At 34.6% G+C, this 23,448-nt stretch overlaps 1 protein-coding gene across 3 annotated transcripts in view; it reads left to right on the forward strand.

Annotated features, from left to right (window-relative positions):
• Positions 1-349: 349 nt before the first annotated feature.
• The window catches only part of Dip-B (Dipeptidase B), a 41,081-nt gene continuing 17,982 nt past the window's right edge, over positions 350-23,448 (forward strand). Inside the window, exons 1-4 of one of the 3 annotated variants that reach the window (XM_089106319.1) lie at positions 350-476; positions 7,180-7,321; positions 7,951-8,096; positions 18,022-18,133. In XM_089106319.1, coding sequence (XP_088962445.1) covers positions 7,181-7,321; positions 7,951-8,096; positions 18,022-18,133 — 399 coding nt within the window. In that variant the 5' untranslated portion in view covers positions 350-476; position 7,180. The other 2 variants (XM_089106316.1, XM_089106318.1) reach the window with 2 other exon arrangements.

A 23,448-nucleotide genomic window follows, 5' to 3' on the forward strand; every position in this document is an offset into this window, starting at 1 on the left:
GCAATCACGTCAACATTTGATAATTGCAAACTCTAACTTAAGGCCTATAGTCACGATATAAAAGTTTATTGTATTTGTGGCTATCGAATGAACTCAAATTTTTACCCTAAATGAGCTGTGACACACGCAGCACGCCTAATAATGTTAAAAATGTGTTGATGAATATCAATTCTTATTGCCAATCATCGTTACTATGTCTTCGTCATCTAAATAAAATTTTGTTCATGAAATATATACTGGATCGGATCTGTGGCCAAAAATTTCTGCCTAACGACGATACCTGCTATTATCCCAATTTTCTTTATTCTCAAAATATTCATTCCATGATTTCGTTTTCAAGTTTTTATTTATTATCTTTTAATCGGGCTAAAATGGGTGACTTGGAAATAGCGACAGGTTCATTTGGTGACTCACTGGCCATTAGAATTTTTCAACTGATTATAGATTTGACATTAGGAAAGAAGAAATTCGAAAAGGTAAATATTTTCATTATCTTGTCGAATGTCATTTTAAATGATATTGTTATCTAAGAATCACTTTTCAACTTGTCTTTCACTTTCAAATTTGTTACTAAAAAGGTAGGTAAGCCATGTTTTATACATTCTAGACTTAGGCTAGCAATGGTGGCCTAGGCTAGGCTAGTTCAATTTTTGATGGCTAGCCTTCATATTTAGCCTAGTGGTTAGCCACTTCTGAAAGAAACATGGTAATAAAATTGCTGCTTTTAGATTAGGCCTATATGTTTTATGATTTTCTCAAATACCATGGTGGTAAAATTCTATTTTGGCTACTTTTGGTTATCTTGGAAAGGGGCTAGCCTAGGTTAGGAAAATGAAACTTTCAGGTATGAATCCACAGGCCAAAGTAACCCATGTCCTGGGAAGGTATTTGAAAATACCTACCTCCACTCCTCCCTCTAGAGGGTCCTGAAGTTTTCCAATATTTTTTTGCAGTCCATAGCCTATTAGGCTATCAGGGGCAAATCTCCAGTAGGCTATTTTTATTGGGGGGGCAAGAGGGGTTCATATCTGGGTAAATATTTACCAAATCATATTATTGAGCTAGGAATAAAGTGAATACACCATCTGATGCCTTTTTTATGCTGATTACAAATATAATAATCATTTCTATTGGAAATGAATTTCAGCCCGCCCCCCGAACCTAACCCCCACCCTCATATGTGCCAATATATATACTGAATTGGGGGCTAAAATTCATTTCCTATAGAAATGATTGTTATATCCATAATCAGCATAAAAAAGGCATTGAATGGTATATTCACTTTAGCTGTTACTCAATAATATGATTTGGTAAATATTTACCCATATCTGGATTGTCAAAAGGCATGGGATGTAGCCTACATTTTTTCTCCACATTATTGAGGGAGTAACTGCCCCCCCCCCCCTTGCCACCCCTGCATATTATTGACTTACAAATAAAGTAAACATACCACTCAATGCCTTTTTATGCTCTTTCCAAATACCATAATAATTTTTGTTGGAAATGAATTTTACACACCCTTATATATATCAATTCAGGGTATATATTTGCCCATTAAGGGGGGGGGTAAAGTTTAAACTCATGTCTCATTTACATAAGAAATAAAATTTACCCCCTCCCCCCTAATGTGCAAATATATACCCTGAATTGGTATATATAGGGGCAGGGTAAAATTTGTTTCCAACAAATATGATTATTATATTTGGAAAGAGCATAAAAAAAGGCATCAAGTGGTAGGCTTACTATTGAAATTTTGACAAAACAACATTTTACCTTAAATTAAGTTATTTATTTATTTATTGGTATCAAAATATGGTAAAGCTTTTACAGTTAGGCTATCAGTTTCTTTTTCTCTGGTTTTAGTTCTGAAAATGCAATTCCTGTAATTGAGTAGAATCTTAAGCCATATCAATGTTGTTTTTTTTTTTTAATTTAGGAAATGTATTTGTATATCTTTAAAACCTTATTAATTGGGAATGAGCAGAGTTGTGAAGCTGAAAACAATTTTGTCCTACTTCATTTAAGCAGAAGATCTATTTTGCAAGGCTTCACTTTTATAACACATAGAATTTTAAATGTCAGGACCATCTACAGAGAGGAGTAGAGGTAGTTACTTCAAAATACCTTCCCAGGACAAACCTTAGCCTGTATAAAGTTTCATTTTCCTAACCTAACCCCTTTCCAAGATAGCCAAAATTAACTAAAGTAGAATTTTACCCCCATGGTTGCTGTTCTAACAATGTTCCTAATTCATCCCCTGTGTTGGTCCTATATAGTGTCCAAGAAACATAGTCTATAAGCCATAAAGTGGGCCTAAAAGAAAATGCTGAAACAAGGAGATTCCTTCTTTATACTATAGGCTACAAGATGCTTTTATTAATCAGACTATCATGTTTCCTTCCTTTATTTTACACCTTTTAAAATTATATGAAATAATAGGCTATTTTGATAGGCTAAATCATGCATTCAATCACATAGCCTACAGGAATAAATTAAAGACTAAGAAAATAACTGATGTAATGAAGATGCTATAACATGCAATTAGACTGATGCAGTAGAGAAACACATTATTAGGGTTAGGCTGTATATAACACCCATCAGGAGAGGGTTCATTTGTAAGTAAATTGATTAGTATAGGCAATTCAGAAAGAAGATAAAAAAAATCAACTAGTGTGTTAACCATGTCCCTATACAAGACACTGTAATGATGAAATTCTTACTTAATAATATGCAAATTATTTCTATTAAGTAAATTAGCCCAACATGTTTCCTTGAGCCTACATCTGGGCCATCAGAAGAGGGGAGAACATTGCCAGAAAAGCAACCATGATCTGTGTTTGTGTGTATTAATGTTTGGAATTTTCTTTTTGTATTAGTTTTTCCTATTAAACCAAAGAAAACAAACAACAGTAATAACAGCCATCCCAAGAAGTAAAATAACTTGTTCAAGGGTGTGGCAAAAATACATTAGAAAATAATACAGAACAAACAAACAAAAATAAAACTAATATTACAACCTAATCAGCACCACATACCTTACAACAAACAAATTCAACAGTAATATTAAAATCATACCCTGAGAGCCCACAATAAGGTAGTCAATTATTTATTTACACCCCCCCCCCCAAAAAAAAAAACAAGAACAAAAATTCATACTTAGTAAAAAGGATTTCTTTTATTTCTCTTTTGAAAAAAGAAATATCACTATTATTTTTAAAACTCTGATCTAGATAATTCCAAATTCTAATCTCCCCTATGAAGCACAGAAAATGTTGACCGGGTCGAAACAATCAATGGAATATTGATCTCTCCAGAACATCGAGTGTCATAATTGTGGATCATGGATCTCAAACTAACTAAACTGTCAAAACATGAAAGATTTGTACCATGATGTAGCCTAAAAATAAACAAAAGTGTATATAACTCTTGTAGTCCAGAGGCTGGTAGTATACTTATACACTGTAGACATTCTGCACTGAATCCTGGGGTTTTAAACCAACCAACAAATGAACAGCATTATTTTGAAGAACTTATACAGGCTGGACAACGGAAGCAAATGTACAAAGCCAAACGCTATTACAATACAGAATATATGGATGGACAAGGGAAAAATAAAGTAGGCGTAGGACATGTGTAGGGAAAAAATGCTTAAGTTTTCTCATTATACCTAGGTTAAAAGACAAAGTTTTACTCACAGATCATGCATGACACTTAATGATAAAATCTCATCAATATAAACCCCCAGGTACTTAATCAATAAAGCATGCTTTAAAACTACACAATGTGTTATAATTTCATTAATCAAAGGATAAAAACAGGAGATTGGGGAAAAATGACAAATTTTGACTTACCAAGATTATAAGCCTATGTACCCTCAACCAAGAAAGTAACCTATCCACATTATCACCTTTCATCGATGTCAGGAGTAATTCTTCTGTCTTTGCAGTGCTGATGGCCACTATGTGGATAAAATTAGGCATATAATTAATAAACAAGAGGAAAAGAATCAGGCAAATAACAGATCCCTGTGAGACACCACAACTGCCTGGGCACAAATCAGATTTTAAACAATTTACCTCTACAAACTGGTACTAAAACTCCATATAAGATCAAGAGCTTTACCTTGGATCCCATAAACTTCACACTTTTTCAAGAGATGTGGCTGCTAAGACATTTGAAATGTTAGAACTGTAAAGCTCTTGCTGCTTCTTTCATTTTTTTTGTCATTCCTAATGAACCTCCCAATAAATATAAATAAATAATCAAAAGAATGCACTCATCTATAAAGCTCCTTTTTTACCCAAATGGAGTGGAACATAGAATTTGCTTTATAGGGCGTTAATTGAGCTACAGGGAACAGTCACAAACAATCAGCTCTTAATTTGCCAATTCTCCTCTCTAATATACAATTATCTTGCCATTATTAACTGAATTTTTTTTAATTAATAACAGTCTCACAGTGAAATGTTTAAAGTCTCGGTAAAACCAGCCAGACAAGTTTTACACTCTTTCAATGTGTATTATTATATAAAAAAAAAAACTTTCAATAAGTCCAAAAGAGGTGTTATTGCACTTCCTAATAAGTAATAATAATACTTATTGTTCGCCAAATTGACCATCACTAACAACTGCACTGAAACCCTAGTAATAGCACCAATACTTTAGTATTATCCAAAATCATGGTCTTATAAGACCTTGTAAAACCTGAAATCCAGTTACTGTTAAATATAGAGCAGTCCATATTTCTGAACTACAAATAAAATGAACATACCATTTTATGCTTTTTTATGCCCTTTCCAAATATAATATTTAGTTTTATTGCAAATTCAATTTTATCCTAACCTTTTAACCTCATCCAAATATATAGCTTATATTATATATTTCCAATGTGTTTATTGATTCTTGATTTTTGTCACCATTGTTTTAATTTAGGGGTAAACCTGTTTTAACAAGAGTAAGAATAAGAGAGGAATATAAGCCATTTCTAAAACAAGAGAAAAAGGTATCATCTTTGATGGTCTGTAAAAGGCTTAAAACTGAATCTGCCACAAGAACAAATATTATATTTGGAAAGAGCATTAAAAAAGGCTATCTTAGCTTAGCTTAGCTACTTTTTGCTATCTTGAAAAAGGGTTAGGTTTTAAAAATGAAACTTTCAGCAATGAATATAGGGCCAAAAACATGCCTTGGGAAGGTGTTATCAAGCTTCTATGTTAACCCTTTTATGATTTTTAGTCTTAGAAATTTGCCTACTTGACAGGTTTATTATACCCATTGGAATTTAGACAAAACAAGATTATACAGCAATTTTCTTTTTTTAATTTCTTTTTCTCTGGTTTTAGTCTCGAAAATGCAGTTCTTGTTAATTGAGTAGAACTTACAGTCATAACATTGGGTTTTTCTAAAGTTAGGAAATATATTTGTAGATCTTTGAAACCTCATAAATTGGGATTGAGTAAAGTTGTATTGCTGAAAATAGTCTTCTTGTACTTTATTAAAGTAAAAGATTTATTTTGCAAGGTTTCAGTTTTCTAACGTTTTCAGTTTTCTAAAGATCAGTGCCCACTAAAGGGAGAAGGAGTGGAGGTAGGTAATTCAAAATGCCTTCCCATAACAGACTTTATTCTGTAGGTCCATTCCTGAAAGTTTCATTTTCCTAACCTAAATCCTTTCCAAGAAAGTAAAAAGTAGCTAAACTAGAATTTTACAAAAAAAAACTTTGAGTGGCATGTTTACTTTATATTGTTTAGAGGAGAATACATAGAAATTTTCTATGTTTCTATGTTTTCTACTAAGAAAACAGAGTGATTTACAGCCTGTAAAAACAGCAAGAAAAAACAGGAAAATGCTAAAATTTTAGCAAAAACCCCAGCTTTCCTATGTCAAAAAAGAATATCAGGCAAACCTAAAAAAATGTACAGAATCACCTTTTCATTCAGAAAAATAAAGGGAAATATCAATATTTGAGCCAAGACTTCCACTCAACTATCCTTAGTGAGATTTTAGAGACTACTTATATAATGTAGAACTGAATGAAGAATTTTCTTCTCCTTGCTTTCTAAGGTACTAGGCCAGGGCATGCATAGGAATTCTTTAGTCAGAATTTTAAGTTGGAGTAAGGGGGATGTTTAAAAAACTGTTTTTCCTCCAAAATGGGTTTTAAGTTTTTCCAGGTATAGCAAAAACTATCTCCTTTTTTTGTCTTTCAGGAATCTTCTTAAATTCCCCCTTCCCTTTCATGTAAGTGCCCTAGGTACAAAGCACAGAAATATGCTTAGTTGGTAGGGATGCCTTCAAGCCTCATCCAAATCTATTGTGGTTTTGTTCTGTAATTTGTCCATGCATCAGAAAGGACCCTTTTCTTCACCACAATACTTTTTCATTCCATTTCAGCTGAAACTGTAAAGACTTAATGCATAAAACTAACTATTAAAATGTCAAAAAATTACCTATATTAGACGTTTTCATTGAAAAACTACTTGATGAATAGATTTTGCTCCTCCCACTCCCTACATTTTCATGAATTACTTGGTGCTATCAAAAGTTAAATGCAGCTTCTGATATTGCTTGAAAATAATATTCCTCTGTGTATTTCAAATGTTGATCCCAGAAAACATGTAAATGAAATCTAACTCAAGTGTCTTATTAGTCATTCATTGACACATGCACTTTTATTTTCCCAAGTTTCTATTTTGTACCTGTATGTGTATTAATGCAAATATTGATTGAAATCTAAATAACATGAAAGTTTTTTTCACACAAATGTTTAATTTTGATATTGCTTGAAAATAATATTCCTCTGTGTATTTCAAATGTTGATCCCAGAAAAAATGTAAATGAAACCCAACTCAAGTGTCTTATTAGTCATTAATTGACACATGCGCTTTCATTTTCCCAAGTTTCTATTTTGTATATGTATGTGTATTAATGCAAATATTGATTGAAATCTTAATGAGATGAAAGTTGTTTTTTTTTTCACACAAATGTTGAATTTTGTCAGACAGCTATAACCACCCAGTTTCAGAAAGAGAAAGCAAGAGAACTGGATTAACATGCTTTAAACTGTATAAATTGTGCTGAATTCATATAATTAAAAACTAGTGCAGCCTAGATCTTATGCACCTCTGACATAGAAGGAAGTTAAATATTTTTACTACTAATGTCTGTCCTTGTTTTTAGGATGTTGACAAAAGTTACTTGGTGCTCCAATTTTAACGATTCTACCCATGATGGAGTTATTTTACTCTCAGAGAGCATAGGCAGTTTGAAAAATCAAGAAGCATTCCAGCAAATTGCACAAGCCTTGGAACAACAAGCTCAAGTAAGGTGAAATTCTACTCCTTGGTCCCAAGATATTACAATGTTCAATTGAATTTAAAAAAAAAATGAAGCCATAACTTTGGCTTTAGATTATCAAATTTATCCATTGAAAGTGCTGTAAGTGCTGGATTATTTGAAACATTTGATGATTTATTATTTTTCTAAATTAAGAGTCAAGACAATCTATAAATTTGCAGCGTGTTTGCCAAGACAACACCTAATTAATAGAGACATAGTAATTGAGCCCTGTAGACCTTATTAGGTACTCAAACACAATGTCTGGTGAACATAATCAACAGATCATTTTATGAGATGCCTGATGTACTAAAGATTTGGGTGGGGTGGGTATCTCCAATCTTGCTTGAATGTGACATTAAATATGGTACTGTCCATGCAACTAAAACAGACAATTCCACAGGATTTGTTTTCTAGAGGGTGGAGGGAGGTATAATTGAGAATGGTGAGGTCACAATCTTTAAAATACAAAAAAAAAACATATGAACAGTGTAAAGTTTTTAGAGAGATGTAGAAAAACTACAAAATTGTTGTTGTGACTCAAACCACTCTACATAATTTTACTATCTACATCGGAGTATCAATTGTATTGCTAAAAATTTTATTTTTATGTAGATTGATGAATCTGCCATAAGTGATGTGTCCATTCTGGCTGCACCCGCTGCAGGTGGTCGTGTTGTATTTTCTCCTATCGGCCCAACTAATCGCGACTATGATGATGTAAGACGTTTTGCTGATGCAGCATTGAAAGGGGTTAAGAGGTAAGTGTGTTCGTATAATTTGTGTTTTTTGTTGGGAAATTCTGTTGCTTCCCTAGAGCTCTGCCACTGGTAAATTAATGCTGGTACTGTATTTAACATATTGGGTTTTTCATAGCCAATCTGCCGCAAATGGCACTGGCCTTTTATAGTGTTGAAGGGGTAATAGCAATACTCTTATTGGGGGTAGCTCTTATTAGTAAACCCTTTAATAGCTAATAATTTTCTTTTGTTGTTGCTGTTGATGTTAGAAACATATAGAACACACTCTTCTAAATGCAATTTGTTTCAGTAAAGCACAGATGACCCTCTAAACTTTAGAAGAGGAGTATTCAATCCAAATGAATTTTGTGGGCATTTTTGAAAGTAATTAATAACCCCAGGGGCCACATAGAATATAATTTCTGATTAGATTTAGACCCAATGTAGGTAAATTTTTATGAAAAAAAAATTAAACTTAGTTCGCTATTATTATTATGTTTACTTTTTTCTTTCTTTATTATAATGTGTCTACGCTGACCAGGTGTAAATTTTACCCAGCGGAAAGTATTTTCTGTAATATTTTGCGATACTCTGCGCATTCTCATACTAGCCCATGATGGCTTTGGTCCTATACCAGTCGTTCTTCTGACATCGACAAGTGAAGAGTTAGTGGGTAGAACTTGCACAACAATGCCCAGTGACCACAACAATCAGCTGAAGTCCTCTTGTAATAACCCTAAACGTTGCTCCCGCTGTGTAGAAGAGCATGAATCGTTGCGCGATTCCCCGTGCCAGGCTACCCCTAAATATGTCATGGTAATCATGTTTTATTTTCTCTAAAATGCCCAATCCTTCGTAATGCTGTAGCTAAACGTTCTAGTCAGCTAAGAAAATGACTATTAAAATCGAATTTTCTATATGCTCGTTCACCATTAACTGGATGAAGGATAAGGATGATTCTTTGAACCAGAAACTATCTAATTTTGACATTTTGTTTCTACAAGAACATCTTTTGCCCTTGGTGAGTTTGAATTCCCTTCGCAGGAGTAAAGAACACTTGGTTTTTGCTAGAAGTGCCCGAAAAACTCTCGGGAGACCTTCAGGCGGGCTGGCATGCCTATTAAAACATAAACTAGTCCCGCTATCCCCTGTGTGTTATCGTGAATGTGATTATTTCATTGCAATCCGTTTTGCTAACCTAGTTCTTATTAATGTATACCTCCCTTGCGACCAAGGATCCTTTTCCTCTCTAACAAAGTATACTAAAGCATGTGCATCGCTAAAGACCCTTCTTGTTAGTGTTGAGAGTAATGGATTGGATTGGATACTGTTATGCGATATGAACTGTGATATAACTCTACCTCAACAAGGACTGATTTATTTTTGATTTGCTACCTAAAGGCTATCGGGTTCTGGATATAAATGCATCCCATTCATACACACATAATAGCGATTCACTGTCTGATATTGATCACTGTGTTGTTTTTTCTGGTGTTTCTCTTTGCGATATTCACATTGATCAGCATGAACTTGATTATGACTATCTGCCCCTTTCAGCCACTGTCACCATCAATATGACTCGGGCTGAACAGACCTTGTGTACTAATTACAAAAAGTGGATAACCAAAAGAGACTGGAATAAAGCGGACTGGCCTCTATATCTATTAACCCTTGCTCTTCTTTTATCTACAATTAAAGTTCCATTTAATTTACTCTGTACTAGTGTTATATACCCACAAGCTCGAGTTCAGCTCAATATATATTACAGCCAGATTGTTTCCTACCTGAAAAAAGCTGAAGAAGTGGCTGTCCCGCTTTGTCGTTTTCAGCTTAAGACTAGAGGTTTAATATGGAAATCAGACCCTGATTTATTAATTGTGAAAAATCGTGCAAAATTGTGGCTTAGAATTTGGGTAGCGTGTGGCCGCTCTTTAAGGGGTCACCTTTTTGACATTAAACAGAAAACGAAGTTGGAGTTTAAACGTTATCTTCGTAAAGTAAGGTACAATGGTGTGGAATTTCCGAAAACCTCTAGTCAGTGGAAACAAGTGATTAATGTTGCGAAATTTGATTCACCTCCTAATGCCGATCGGATCCCTAATGCCTCTCAGTTCACTCTCAGTTTGTTAGCCTCTGTTCTTATGTATTACCTGCGAAAATTTACCCAGGCCATGTGCCTCCCGTTTCTGCTGACCGTGTGATTCGTTGGGTTAAGAATCTAAAATCTAAATTATGTGATAAGATAAGATAAGTTTCATTCTTCATTAGATACACATACAATATTACATGTTATTATTCCCCCAAAGGTTCATTGGCCTGTACAAAATTGATGGTATTAGTGTTTTTCACCTTCATATTGATTCGAAAGAATTGATTTATCATTTGCAGTTATTATTTCAAATTTGTCTATGTACGTCTTTGGTGCCTGATTCTTTTTTGTGCGGAAGTGTCACTTCGATTCATAAACGTGGGAAAGATCCGACTAATTGCGCATCATATAAACCTATTACGGTAGCCTGTTCGCTGAGCAAAGTTTTTGAATATGTCTTGATTCCTGAAATTCTTCCAAAAGTTTATTATGTGTCCAATCAATTTGGGTTTAAACCAAATATAGGATGCCAACATGCGCATCAAATTCTTACTTCTTTATTAATTCAAGCACAAAAAGATGGATCTGAAGTTCATTTATGTGCGTTAGATATTTCAAAAGCTTTTTACTCGGTTTGTCACAGCCAACTATGGTATTCTCTTACCCAGCTTGTAGTGAATTCATCTGTTATATGTATCCTTCGTTTTTGGCATGCAAATTCATATGTTCGACTTCGGTCAGTAGAGATCTTTTTTGGTAATATTCCTATTCGGTCTGGACTTAGGCAGGGAGGGGTTCTGTCACCTTGCCTTTTTAATGCTTGTTTATACCCTGTGCTTTCTCGTATTTTTCCGTCGTGTTTTACGGGTCTAACTAATTTATCTTATATTGCTTATGCAGATGATTTATTACTTATTAGCCGTTCAAAATTCACCCTAGCTAAGTCTATCCAGTTTTTTCCTCAGCTTTTGGAAAAAAATTGGTCTCGTGCTTAATGCTGAAAAATGTGAGTATTTAGTTTTCAATGCTAGAAACCCAAGTAGTGATTTGAGTTGTAGTTCTTTTTCAGCTAAGCTGGCTTCTGCGTTGCGTTGGCTCGGGATTAGTATCTGCTCTTATATTTCAGCTATCCGTGCTAGTGCACTTGCAGATATTAAGAATAAGCTTAAAGCAGGTTATGCTAAAATTGTCCCAAATCGCGGCCGACATTCTCGTAAGGCATTGGCTAAACTCTATTCTACATATTGCGACCATTCCATTCTTTTTCTGTTAGGTTTGCGCCCATTTTTTAATACTAGTGATATGCAGGATATTAGAGTTTTGTATTTCCGTTATTGTAAATATCTTTTGTATTTCCTCGTTGGTATAGAAACCGTAAGACTATTCGAATGTTTAATGCAACTGATATATTGCCGTCATATAAGTTGGACTCCAAGATAAAAGATGAGGCCTGCAAGCGGTTGGGTCCTTTTCATCCTCTTGTGCGATTATTCTGATTTGCATTTGCAGTTCTTTATATTGATATTATTTTGCATGTGTTTTGTTTTGTATGTCTTTACCTTTTATTTTCTTTTGTTACTCCACTTTTTTGTAATGTTAGTGGGTCAAAAATAAATTATTATTATTATACCAAAAAAAAACAGCCAAGTATGGTATAAAATCATGTTTTTTTGCAATTGTAGGAAGCAAATAGTAGACATGGATGATGTAGGTTCATATCTGAGAAAGGGAAATAATACCAGTGTACTTTCCACAACTGAATAGTTTATGAAAGGTATCAAAAAGACGCTGTAGTGGCACCAAGACGCCACCATGCACAATTGGTTTACAGGTGTTCCTTTAGCAGAAGAGTAACTTAAAGCAACGTACTTCAACCTGAAAGGAGATACCACCTGAAATGGTCAACATGATGCATCAAGTTCCTGCTTCCTATGTTTTCTGTTTTTATCTTGTTTTGTACTAATCAAGAACAAGAAAATTTTTCCTGTACTTCAGAGTTGCAGTCAGACGAAATAAAGGGCTGAAACTTTCGGGCAGATATGCTCTACGATGAGGTCGGGGGAAAAGACCATACGACAGCCCGTGTATGTTTAATTGGATGTGAAATACAACACTCATTAGTTCTTTTATAATATACGCACATGACACGTGCTGCAGGGGTCAAAGACCGTTTGGTTGACCTATCATATGATGCCTATATGGTAGACTCGTAAAGCCTCACCTGCAGCATCAGTACAATATTACTGATCTGAATGGCCAGCTCTGTGCAGTCATTGTAGATATCCCAGATTTGCTGTACCGTCTCCAAGTGCAAGCTCAGGTGAGAGTAAGAGGACTAACTACCTGCTCCGTCAGTACAAGCTAAGATGGAAGACCGCCACTTACTGCTGGTTGTTTAGAAAGCCCTCTTGCACTGAACACCGATCATACATATGCGTAGAGTGCAAAGAAAAATGAGTCCGCCAACAAACATTCTGAGGATTTAAGTATAAAGAGATATTTCTTTTTGTTGTATTTTTTTCTTTTTCTTTTTACAAATGTACACGAGTTATTTTATTCCTAAGTTGAAGGAGTGCTGTTTACCTTCGGCACAAGATGACAAATGACTGAACAGCTAAAGAAAAAGGCATGGAATGAGAAACAGCAACAAATCATATTGACTTACAAACAAAATGTTACTTAAAACCAAAGAATAAAATGATAAATATGCTATTAGGAAGAATTAAATTCACGAAAGAATTTCTTAATTCAACTGAAATTGCTGATTTGCCACCCCATGACTTGAAACTAAAGAATAACACGAAAATTATGCTATTTTAGTATGCATGACGCATGCAAATTAAACAAGATGACAAACTGCTCTGAACAGCTAAAGAAAAAGGTATGGAGCAAGAAACAGCAAAATCACATTGAATTGCAAACGAAAATGCTACACATCCAAAATTTTTGTTCGAAGACAAAGCAAAATTACAGTGATACTTAGTTTAGCATGTGTGAGTCTGTTATTGTTAAACAGGAAGGAGGAATTAATATTTAGTATCTATGACACGTGCAAAACTGCACAAAATGACAAATGACTAAACAGACAAAAAAAATGGTATACAACAAGAAACAGCAACAAATCACACTGAATTTTAAGTGAAAATGTGACTTGAAACTAAAGAATAACACGATAATTATACTATTGTGGAATTTAGATATTTTGGAAAAATACAATTGAATAAGAAGCGTGTTATATTAGAATCTGTAAAGGATAAGCAGAAAGAAGGAAATGAATTCAAGAAAAAAAAATCTTAATTGAAATGAAATTGCTGATTTGCTGCCCTATGACTTGGAATTGAAGAATAAAACTATGATTATACCGATGCATATTTTAGATATTTCAGAGGGCATAGTCATTGGAACATTTCAAATTCAGAGGTAATGAAGCACGAAAATGACGCGCAAACGAGATATGTGACCAGAAGACATGCATTGAATTGTAAATGTAGCAGTGACAATCAAAACGAGTCCGACAATTGAACATATCCCTTAAAATGGATGATTCTTTGATGCATTAACTGGAAGGAGGAATTGCATTCACGCCAAAATTCCTTAATTCAGTTGAAATTGCTTATTTGACATCTCATGACTTAAGGCCAAAGAATAACGAGTATGCATACTCCCTCTAAACGAGCAACTGTGTATTTATGTATGTATAATTTTATGAAAACGATTTTGAATGAATCGAACAGCTAAAGCAAAGGGCATGGAAAATGTATGATGCAATGATGCATGAAAATGAAGCGCAAACGAGATGTGCGGCTAGAAGACATGTGAAAACAAACATCACTATGAATTCCAGATGAAAATACTGGTAAAAAAAAATCTGCAATTGGGAGAAAAGCAGCAGGGATGATTACATCGATTCTTAAATTTTTGGACTCGTAAACGAGTCCGAAAAAAAAATCATATTAAATAGATAATTCTTTCATGCATTAGCAGGAATCAGGAATTAAATTATCGCTCAGAATCTTAGAATTAGCAGGAATCAGGAATTAATCTTAGATTATGCTAATAAATAATTAGAAAACGAAATATACACAAGTCTACAGCATTTCAGGGCCTGGGCGAAGCCCTGGCTCCAGGTACTAACTTATTATATTGCTATTAGCTGTTCCGAGATGCGCAATCCCTGTCAGCTAATAGAATATAATTTAATTATTCTGCGAATTCACAAATTGTATTTGCAAGAATATAGATGTTGTATATTTGCAAGAATATTGTTTAAGTTAGACTGGATTATTCATTTTAATTTCTGTTCATTTCATTTTTATTTATTCATTCATAGTAGTTTCTCTTTCCTTTAAGTTTGACTTATTATATGACTTTATGTCTGCTTGTTTTAGATTTTACATCGCCCTTGTTTAGGTTTTATGTTGTTTTTTTTTGCGAAAGTTTCCTTAAATTAATGAGTAAAATCCGACGGTTTCTTTTCTACCCTTCGAACAATATCTAGCTTCATTTCTTCAAGGCTTTTGAAGGAATTTAGACACAGAAAAATAAGGGAGGAAACGAATCTTTTTGGAGATATGGGTAATTTTTTTAAGGATGTTAACGCATATTCTTAATTTTTTTTATTTCATGAATTAAAAAAAAAATGTTTTCCAAGAAGGAAGTTTGAAGAAAAGTAAAGAGTCATATTAAAATCGAACACTATCAACAATAAAGTCATATCATGATATAAACTTAAAGAAACAGAAATTGCTATTAATGAATAAGAAAAGAACTAAGACGAGCAAAAATAAAAATGAATAATTACATCAAACTTTAAGGTAATAGATACTGCTACAGATAAGTAAATTAATCATTCAGCTACCGGTAACAGAAATTACCACAATAAGAGTAGGGAAGGCGCAACCTCTGCCTGGTAAAAGCCAGAAAGTCATTTGTGCTTTTGTGAAAACGGTTTGTATTTCGGACAATGTCTTTTTATTTGCCATTACATCAACAACAAAAAATGACATCAAGGTTCACAAATACCCCGTCCCAATCCCACCGCCTGAAAACCCCTAAATAGCTTGAGTGTCACGTCCATGTCATTGAAAACAATGTTTATGTTGGACTGTCTGGATTTTGCTTATCAAAACATAAACAAATAAGAAGAAGTTAAAATACTTAAAGAGAAAATGTTTAAAATAAGTATTGTTGCCAGTATAGTGTGAATGACGGTTTGGTCTTTAGAATGTTTAGGTGCCGGAAGCCCTACTCCTGTATATTGCAATTTATGTTCGCTATAAGTTTGCCTATATTCATCGTTTAATCTCTGTTCATTTTAGGATTCGTTTATTCATCTATAGTAGCATTTGTTGACTTGATGTTTGATGTGATTGTTCATTTTAATTTCTTTTCAGTTTTGGTTTCGTTTATTCATTGATAGTAATTTCTGTTCGTTTCAAGTTTGAATTACTATATGACTTTTTTTCTGCTTGTCTTGGGTTTCAATATGACTATCTTTTGAACAACTTCTTTTTAAACAAAAGTTTTCTAATTATTTTTTGTTTATTTTTAATTCACTTAGTATTATTAGAAGTTTATGTTAAGATTATTTGTAAAGTTTAGTTGGCCCAAAATAGATGCGCTTTAAAGCGATGGCCGATCGGAGGTTAATCAAATTTTGGGTTATTTCGGGTGTCATAAATCAGAACGGCAATGTCTTTCCATGAATTTCGTTTTCACTGAGGATGACTTTCCTTAGTATGCATCCCCTATAAGTTACAAACCTATAAAAAAAAAACCGGGCCTCTTTTCGGGCATCGCAAAGTGAATTAGCAAAAACGTATAGGGCTCCACCCGGCCAAGGAATCCTATGAATGTTATTTTCAAGCAGATTAACAGAGACGAAATGTTTTGTGCGTCACTTCTCACACAAATGTTTGGCCCCGTTTTCTGCGTCACAATCTTTTAGTCTTTTGGGCTGGAATGATTAAAAATGTTCAAAGAGATGTAACTGGTCAAGATTATAGCGAGTCATTGCTGAGGGAAAATATTTGTCATTTTTTTTTCTATAAGGTTTCCCTCAACCCAGTAGCTTGCTAATATAAATTTCGATCTTTCAAGAAAAAATTGTCGGTCCCTTCTCCGACGGACCACCCTCAAGGAGACAAAATTATTTTGACACTCTTATTCTTCTCCCTAAATTCAATATTTGAAGTCCTTTTAGTCTGCTCGAATCACTCTTTGAAATCTTTAACTCGATCCTCTCAGTCGTTGCCAAAACATTATAGATACTTTATTTTCATAGCCTGGGTGGATATACTGTCTTTTGAAATACCTTACTATTTCATCGTAAATAAATTCAAAGTTTCACTGGACTTCCAACCTTGTATTGCTTTGATAGGCACCAATAATGAGACAATATTGTGCCAGACAAGGTTGAAAATATATGTAGAATACTAGTTTTTTTTCGAAAAGTTCTAGAGAACAAAATTCAATATGAAGAATCTAATGTAGGAATTCAGGTCCCATTAAGTGGCGATTTCTCGTCAATGTCGATGTCTGAGAGAGCAGACTAGTAGTTCGTAGAAGAGAAGGAAGAGTTGCAAAAAAGAGTATAATTCAAAAATTCAGACTATAAAAATAGACACCATTGTTTAGTTTTCTTGTCCTTTCTGTGTCCAGACAGTTACAGTCACTACGAAAATAAGAAAGAGCAAGAAAAAATTGGAAATTCAATCTGCGCTGGCGGACAATAATATTTTAGGGGAGTCTTTTTTGTCAGCCAGCAACTGCAGGAGGTCTATTCAATCAACTTTCACAGGCACTTGTCCCTAGAAGGTAAGGGAAGGAATCGCTTCTGGAGGTCAGAGACGATAGACAGTTCCCTCCAGCAGCAGCTGATTGCTCCCCTGTATGGCCAGTTGTGATTACCTCTCCAAATAGATTTGCCCCACTATGTTCTCTGAGGTATATTCTCTCCCAACATCAGCCCCCACCTATTCCCTCCAAACCTTTACCTTGTAGCCCCATGCTCAATTCTTGCCTTTGATTGGCATCGATATTTATTCTTTACACGACTGTCTTTTCGACTGATATTTAACCACTATTGGTGTTTTTCCACCAATAGTGGTTAAGAGGATAGTGGAGTTAGTCCTTCCTGACGCCTGGTATCGGCCCGCATACCAGAATCTCATTCTTCGTTTCTCTCAAATTTAAGTTCGACAAAACAGGGAAATTTCTCCTTTAATCGGGCTGAAAACCTTTTGTGAGGGTTATATAGCTTACTATTCCAATGGAATAGTACTGGAGACAAGTAGATGACAACGGATCTATTTCCCAGAGAGCGGGGGAGTATTGGTTTCCTTTGCTGATATATGGCTGGGCAGTTAGAGGTTTAATGGCGAAGAGTTTTATTTGGCTTATTCATAAAACATACACGTACATTACAATTGTGCCCAGAGGCCATAGCCGGTAAAGGACTAAACTCTACAACATTAACAAAATTAATTTCAGCAATATAAGAAGAAAAGCAATATATATATATATATATATATATATATATATATATATATATATATATATATATATATATATATATATATATTCCGAATATTTTCATCATAAAATATATTTCTGGTAGTTTCAGATTTCCACTTGGAAAAATCTACCGATACCTTTACCTGCCTGAATTGTTCGTTCTGTTTATATATGTTATAGGTTTTTATAGTTTGAGTAAATAAGGCGGTTTTTGCTGTACTTCATTGCATAAACCCTAACTTCAGTTTATACATTTTTGCTGCTACTTCCCAGTATAATGATTTAAGAAAAAAAGCTTTCTACCTTATCTTCCAGTAATAACTTTATTGCTTTAACTTACAGGGCCTTGTCTTCAGGTATGAAGAAGCCACTTTTAGTTCAAGCATGTGAATCCCCTCGTTTTCCTCACCGAGATCTGGCAGCCTTTGTTGGGGCCCTTCATGGCCTTTATGTGGTAAGCTGTCCTGCCTTCTAATCCTTTTCATGGGCAAACCATGACTTATAGTGGCTGAAATTGAAAACTTGGGTTTTCAAAGAAACTGTCTTGTTACAGGTAGTTCCATATAACTAGACTCCGGCGCCGTGCCGATGAGGGAAGACCGGTGGCGGCGGGGCCAAAAACAGCGAGCCGCCCCTGTGCCGCCGGTAAGATGTCGGCGGCGCACCGCCAGCGCGATCAATGTTGAACGCAAACATTAAATGTTTTCATCAGTATTTCTCAAATCACAGCTTAAATTTACAACAGATTCGAGTCTATTCATGAGTTCAAAACTTCACAAGTCGCTGGCTGGAAACTGGTCTTCTTCGTTATTTATCAAGAGAAGTATAAATCTGGTAGAAACGAAATTGCTGTGGCGTTTCAGAACCCTTGCATAATAGTTGAAGTATCTATTAGCTATGTATTCTTAACATAAATAATTATCAAAATTAGTAGTGTTTTTCTTTTTTCTTTTTTTTCATAATGCCCTTTGCCTATATCTGTCTTGTCACCTTTAAAACAATTGAAATCGGCGACTTTGATATTGATTGTTTTTTTTTTTTGTTTTTTTTCAAAAATGTCGAAATTGTTCAGATATACCTCAAATTATTGGAAAACTGAGTCATAGATATGCCGTTGACTTCATTAATCTCCAAATAAAATTGTTAAAAGGGAGCACACGCAAAAGCCAAATTACGTCAGTAGCCTATGAGAACTTCCAAAATACCGATGTCAATTAACAAGTCCCAATTGGGGGACCTGGATCTATCGAAATATTTCTATGGTCTCCCAGGGAATTCGATATCATTTTCTTTCGTCTCCGCTTTAAATGAGAAAAAATAATTATCTTTTTGGCATCCCTACTGTCAATATAAAAAATTGAGGTATTACCTGTAGGCAATAATTTACAATTTATTTACGAATAATATATTTTGGGCAGCTTCTGTTTCAATCTATAATTACCCAACCTTGTACGTAGATTAGTCTGTTGCTGAATTTTGTCTCAATACAAGGTTATTTTTTTTGGGGGGGGGGGTAAAAGTTTTCATAAAGAAGATTGTATTTTCTTTAATTTATCAGGTGCTCAAAAATTGAGTATTAAACGGTAAGAAAATCTTATCTAACAGCAGCAAAAGAAAAAAAAATCTGCAAACTTACAATTCAGCTGTAGAAACAATTTGTCGGCTATCAATTTCAAAATCCAACTGAAGGCTGAAGCTCAACTTGAAAATAAAATTTTTGACTACGAATAATGTAAGAAATAGCAATTGGAAAACTGCATTCGAAATGACTTAAACTTATTTCCCAAATAAATTACTTTTCATGTCAACCCTATAAGAACTGACCGTATTATAATATTTGCAATTGCATACTGCATCTGTCTAGTTTTTATGCAAAGTAACAAAAGAGAGGAAAAATAGTGAACAAGAGAGTGGTGAAGAATCATAGTATGCAAAGTAACATTTGGCAGGGAAAGTCACTGGTGATAATTCGCTAGGGGTAGCACCGTGATTGTGTGATTTTCGGGGATTCGGGAAACCAAATTTTTTTTCGGGGTGACGCATAGATTTTTGGAGAAATGCCTGGCAATTTGGTGATAGTTCAAACACTGACTAATTTCTAATCAAGAAAATTGAAATAATAATCCCCACAAAGAAGACAAACTCGAACTTTACGATTGAGGTACTCGAGAAAACTTATAAAACTTTTTCAAAGTCAACCAACCATCAACACCTGGAGCGGCGGCGTAGCTACACTTTGGTGGCGATCGACCGGGCTTTTCGTCGTCGGCGTTCGGTCGATCCGCCGACACGGTGCCGGGGTCTACATATAACACTGTTTTAAAAATGATAATTTTTGTTCAGTTTCAACAGAGCAGTAATTTGTAGTTGCGGAAAGAAAATTTTTAGAATTTCCAAACAAAGCCGTGAGCCCCTCAAAAATGTTGTACGCCATTGAAATTGTCATTGTCAAACACTTTTTACTATAGACTAATAACAGTGATACCACTATCCCTATTTGATTGTGTTTTTAGGGGTGGGGGGTGATGTCACAAAAGAAAATGGGGTTTTCTGTAGTCTCCCCAAAAAATTCACATTTTAAAAAAACACGAACGTTAATGCAAAATACCAATTGTTGGTTTTTGCTAAAGCTAATTTTCAGAGAGATTTTGAAACCCTGTTTTATTTTGTAGAAATTTGAGGAAATAGGAAAAATCAGGGATAGTGCAAGTACTGGATTACATTCCCATATCTTGAACAACGAGGAAAATCTTCTGTTTTTTTGCATAAGTATTTTCAATATGAATGACCAAACTCTTATAACATCCTCTTCATTGGGACTATAGTTTTTCATACTTGTAAAAGTAAAGAATTGCTGTACAATATTAAAGTAAAGGATACTTTCTGATATAGACATTGAGAAAACGCACATTGATATATCCTTCTGGACTGTTAGTAGTCTTCATATCGTCCTAAACGCGGTAACGCGCATATGGATAATAATGTTGACAGTTATCCCCAATAGGTATATTCGTGATATTACTCCTAAGCGTGTGTGGCAATCCCGCAAAATCAATAGACTATTCCAGATTGTTTAACTCAGCGGGAGTTAAGGCGTAGGATTGTGTTTATGTGCAAATTAGGATGTCGTAAAAATTTTTTTTTATCATTCCAGGATTTTTCGAAAATCTGAACTAGTTTCCATGGGCATATTTTCCCAATCCTTCATGATTAGAACGAAAATAACTTGTTTTGTTCTCGAAGGAGGGAAATATGTTTTTCCTTGACACTGACTGAAAGTACCTTGTTCACTTTTGGCTTGACACTCAAATGAAATTTACCAAGAAAATTTGTCATGGAACCCCGTTTTGAAGAAAGTGTCTAATGTAAATCATTTATAATTGGTAAATCTTTAATTAGTGACAGCTTTGTTTGAGAAATTAAATTTTAAAAAACAAGTTTTTTCAGCTCAAAGTAAGGAAGCAACATTAAAACTTAAAACGAACAGAAATTATTATTAATGTCTCCTCCCCAACACCTCGCTCTTCACGTTTAAGTTTTTTGGTACTTTTAAAAAAGCTACTTATCGTTCTAATTAAACAACCCTTGTGTTTCAGGAGTCACTATCAAAGAATTGCGACAACTTTCAAACTTCAGCGTAAACAGTGAGGTGTTGAGGAGGGGGCAACCCCTCTCATATACATAATAATTTCTGTTCGTTTTAAGTTTTAATGTTGCTTCCTTAGTTTGAGTTGAAAAAATATTTTTTTTGTGTGTTTAATATCTGATCGTTTTTTAATAATGCCGGAAAATCCAGCTCCACCGCCACGGAAAAATCCCCCCTCCCCCACAGAAAGAACCTCTAGGGAACTCAATCCCGGGAAAAATATACCCTGGACAATTATTCTTAACATCTCTACACTTGAAATTTAGTCGGCAAAGACAAATAAAAAGAAACAGCTTTGAAATAAAAAACAAATAAAAAGAATTTTGTATAGGACCTGACAAACTCCCCCAGTGTAAAATTTCCCTTGAAAATTCAACCCCCAGAAATCCTCCCCCCCCCCATTGAAAATTCTCCCTTTGGAAAATTTTTCCTGTAGAAATCCCCCCCCCCCCACACACACACCCGAAAAATGTATGCACACTTCCCAATAACAAACACTATACGCACAAAATGGGCAAATTGTATAATTTAAAGGCTTTTCCCCAGGGGCTGTTGGTGGTTATGTTATCTCCAAAGGAATAGTTATCTGACCTTTCATCTATGCTGAAGAAAATAGCTTTCTCAAAATCTTGATCGAACAACTGGGGCGTGGAAGGGAGGCTAGGTGCCCGCCAATCTTTTTGGTCACTTCAAAAGCGCACTAGAACTTTTAATTTCCGTTCTAAAGAACCCTTCCCCAATGTTCTCGGACCATTGGTTCAATACGATCAGCCCTGAAAAAAAAATCCGTCATCTATGTTGTGGCAAAAAAAGAAAAGAAAATCCACAATTTTACAGATCGAAGCTTGAAACCTCTGCATCATGTTTCTCTGGTACGCTCAATTTAATGCTTTTATTTTCATTCAGATTCTTTGACTTTTACGAGGTGTTTCCCCCCCTTTTCGCAAATTTTCTCAGGCTCGTAGCATTTGATGGGTAACATTAAACTCAATGAATTTTAGATTTTCGGTTACTATTGAGCCGTGTTGATCCTTACTTACAGTTCGTTACCACGAATTGTTTGATAATCAGACAAATAGAATGTTTTTTCATTGAAAAAAAAAATAAATAACTAAAATATGCAAGAAAACGTGTCTGCTAAATCTGCAGATTCCGAAATTCGTTTATTTTTCTTCTTTTTTTCGACTTGAAAATAATAAAAGTGGGGACCAACATATTTTCATAAAGAAAAAATCCTCCGACATCCAAAATCACTGTATTCGAAGTTGTTTATTCTCTTCAAAGAAAGTTTTATTCAAAGCCTCAAATAATTGGTGGCTCCAAAATGCTGTAAATCGAGTCTGAATGTCTCAAAAAGTTTTTTTTTTAAACAAGGAATTCATTTTGATTTTTTTTTTGGAAGAAATGATAACAATTCACCGTTATTTCCCAATAAGGGAAGGACCTCCCTCCACAAGCTTGCTTCTGGGGACCCTTTTTTTCGCTCGTTTTTGTTTTTGTTTCTGTTATAGTATAAAATAAATAATGATGATGGCGATGACCTGTATGTGGCTATGCTCATGTATTACACGGCCGCACAGATTTAAAACGCAGTCCCCTAGAATAGTAAAATCTTAGCAATGCAGTTTAAAGCCAAGTCATTACCTGAAAAATTATTGCTAGCAGTTTGACTTTCACAAATGTAAACGAAACAAGCGATAAGTAGTGATATTCCAGACATTATCAATCAATCGAATAGGTTTGTTTACCCCAATAAACAGTGTGTCCAACTCAAATCTCTTTTTTCTTTTTTGGCATTGAATTTGTCACTGATTTAGAGCGGCAGATTGTTTAATAATTCTCTCGGTTTATCTACTTCTCTTCTTTTCATACCCACTTCCCCTACACATTAGTTTATTTAGCTCTCTTGGTCAGGGTGTTGTATCGTGTTTGGAATCTTGTTACGAGTAAGGAAGTTGAATCGATGAGGAACGAGGCTTGAGCCCAGCTATGTCGCGGGGAATTGAGCTGAAATTCGTCAATATGGTACAAAAAAATTCTAATTGTGTCAGATTTAGTAACAATGCAAGGAAATGGAGTAGTAATTTTAAAATTAAGCAGAAACTCTATTAGAAATTTGAATT

This window comes from Artemia sp. Qi Xiang Cuo, chromosome 20 (assembly GCF_049724085.1).
Source record: "Artemia sp. Qi Xiang Cuo chromosome 20, ASM4972408v1, whole genome shotgun sequence".
NCBI lineage: Eukaryota > Metazoa > Arthropoda > Branchiopoda > Anostraca > Artemiidae > Artemia > Artemia sp. Qi Xiang Cuo.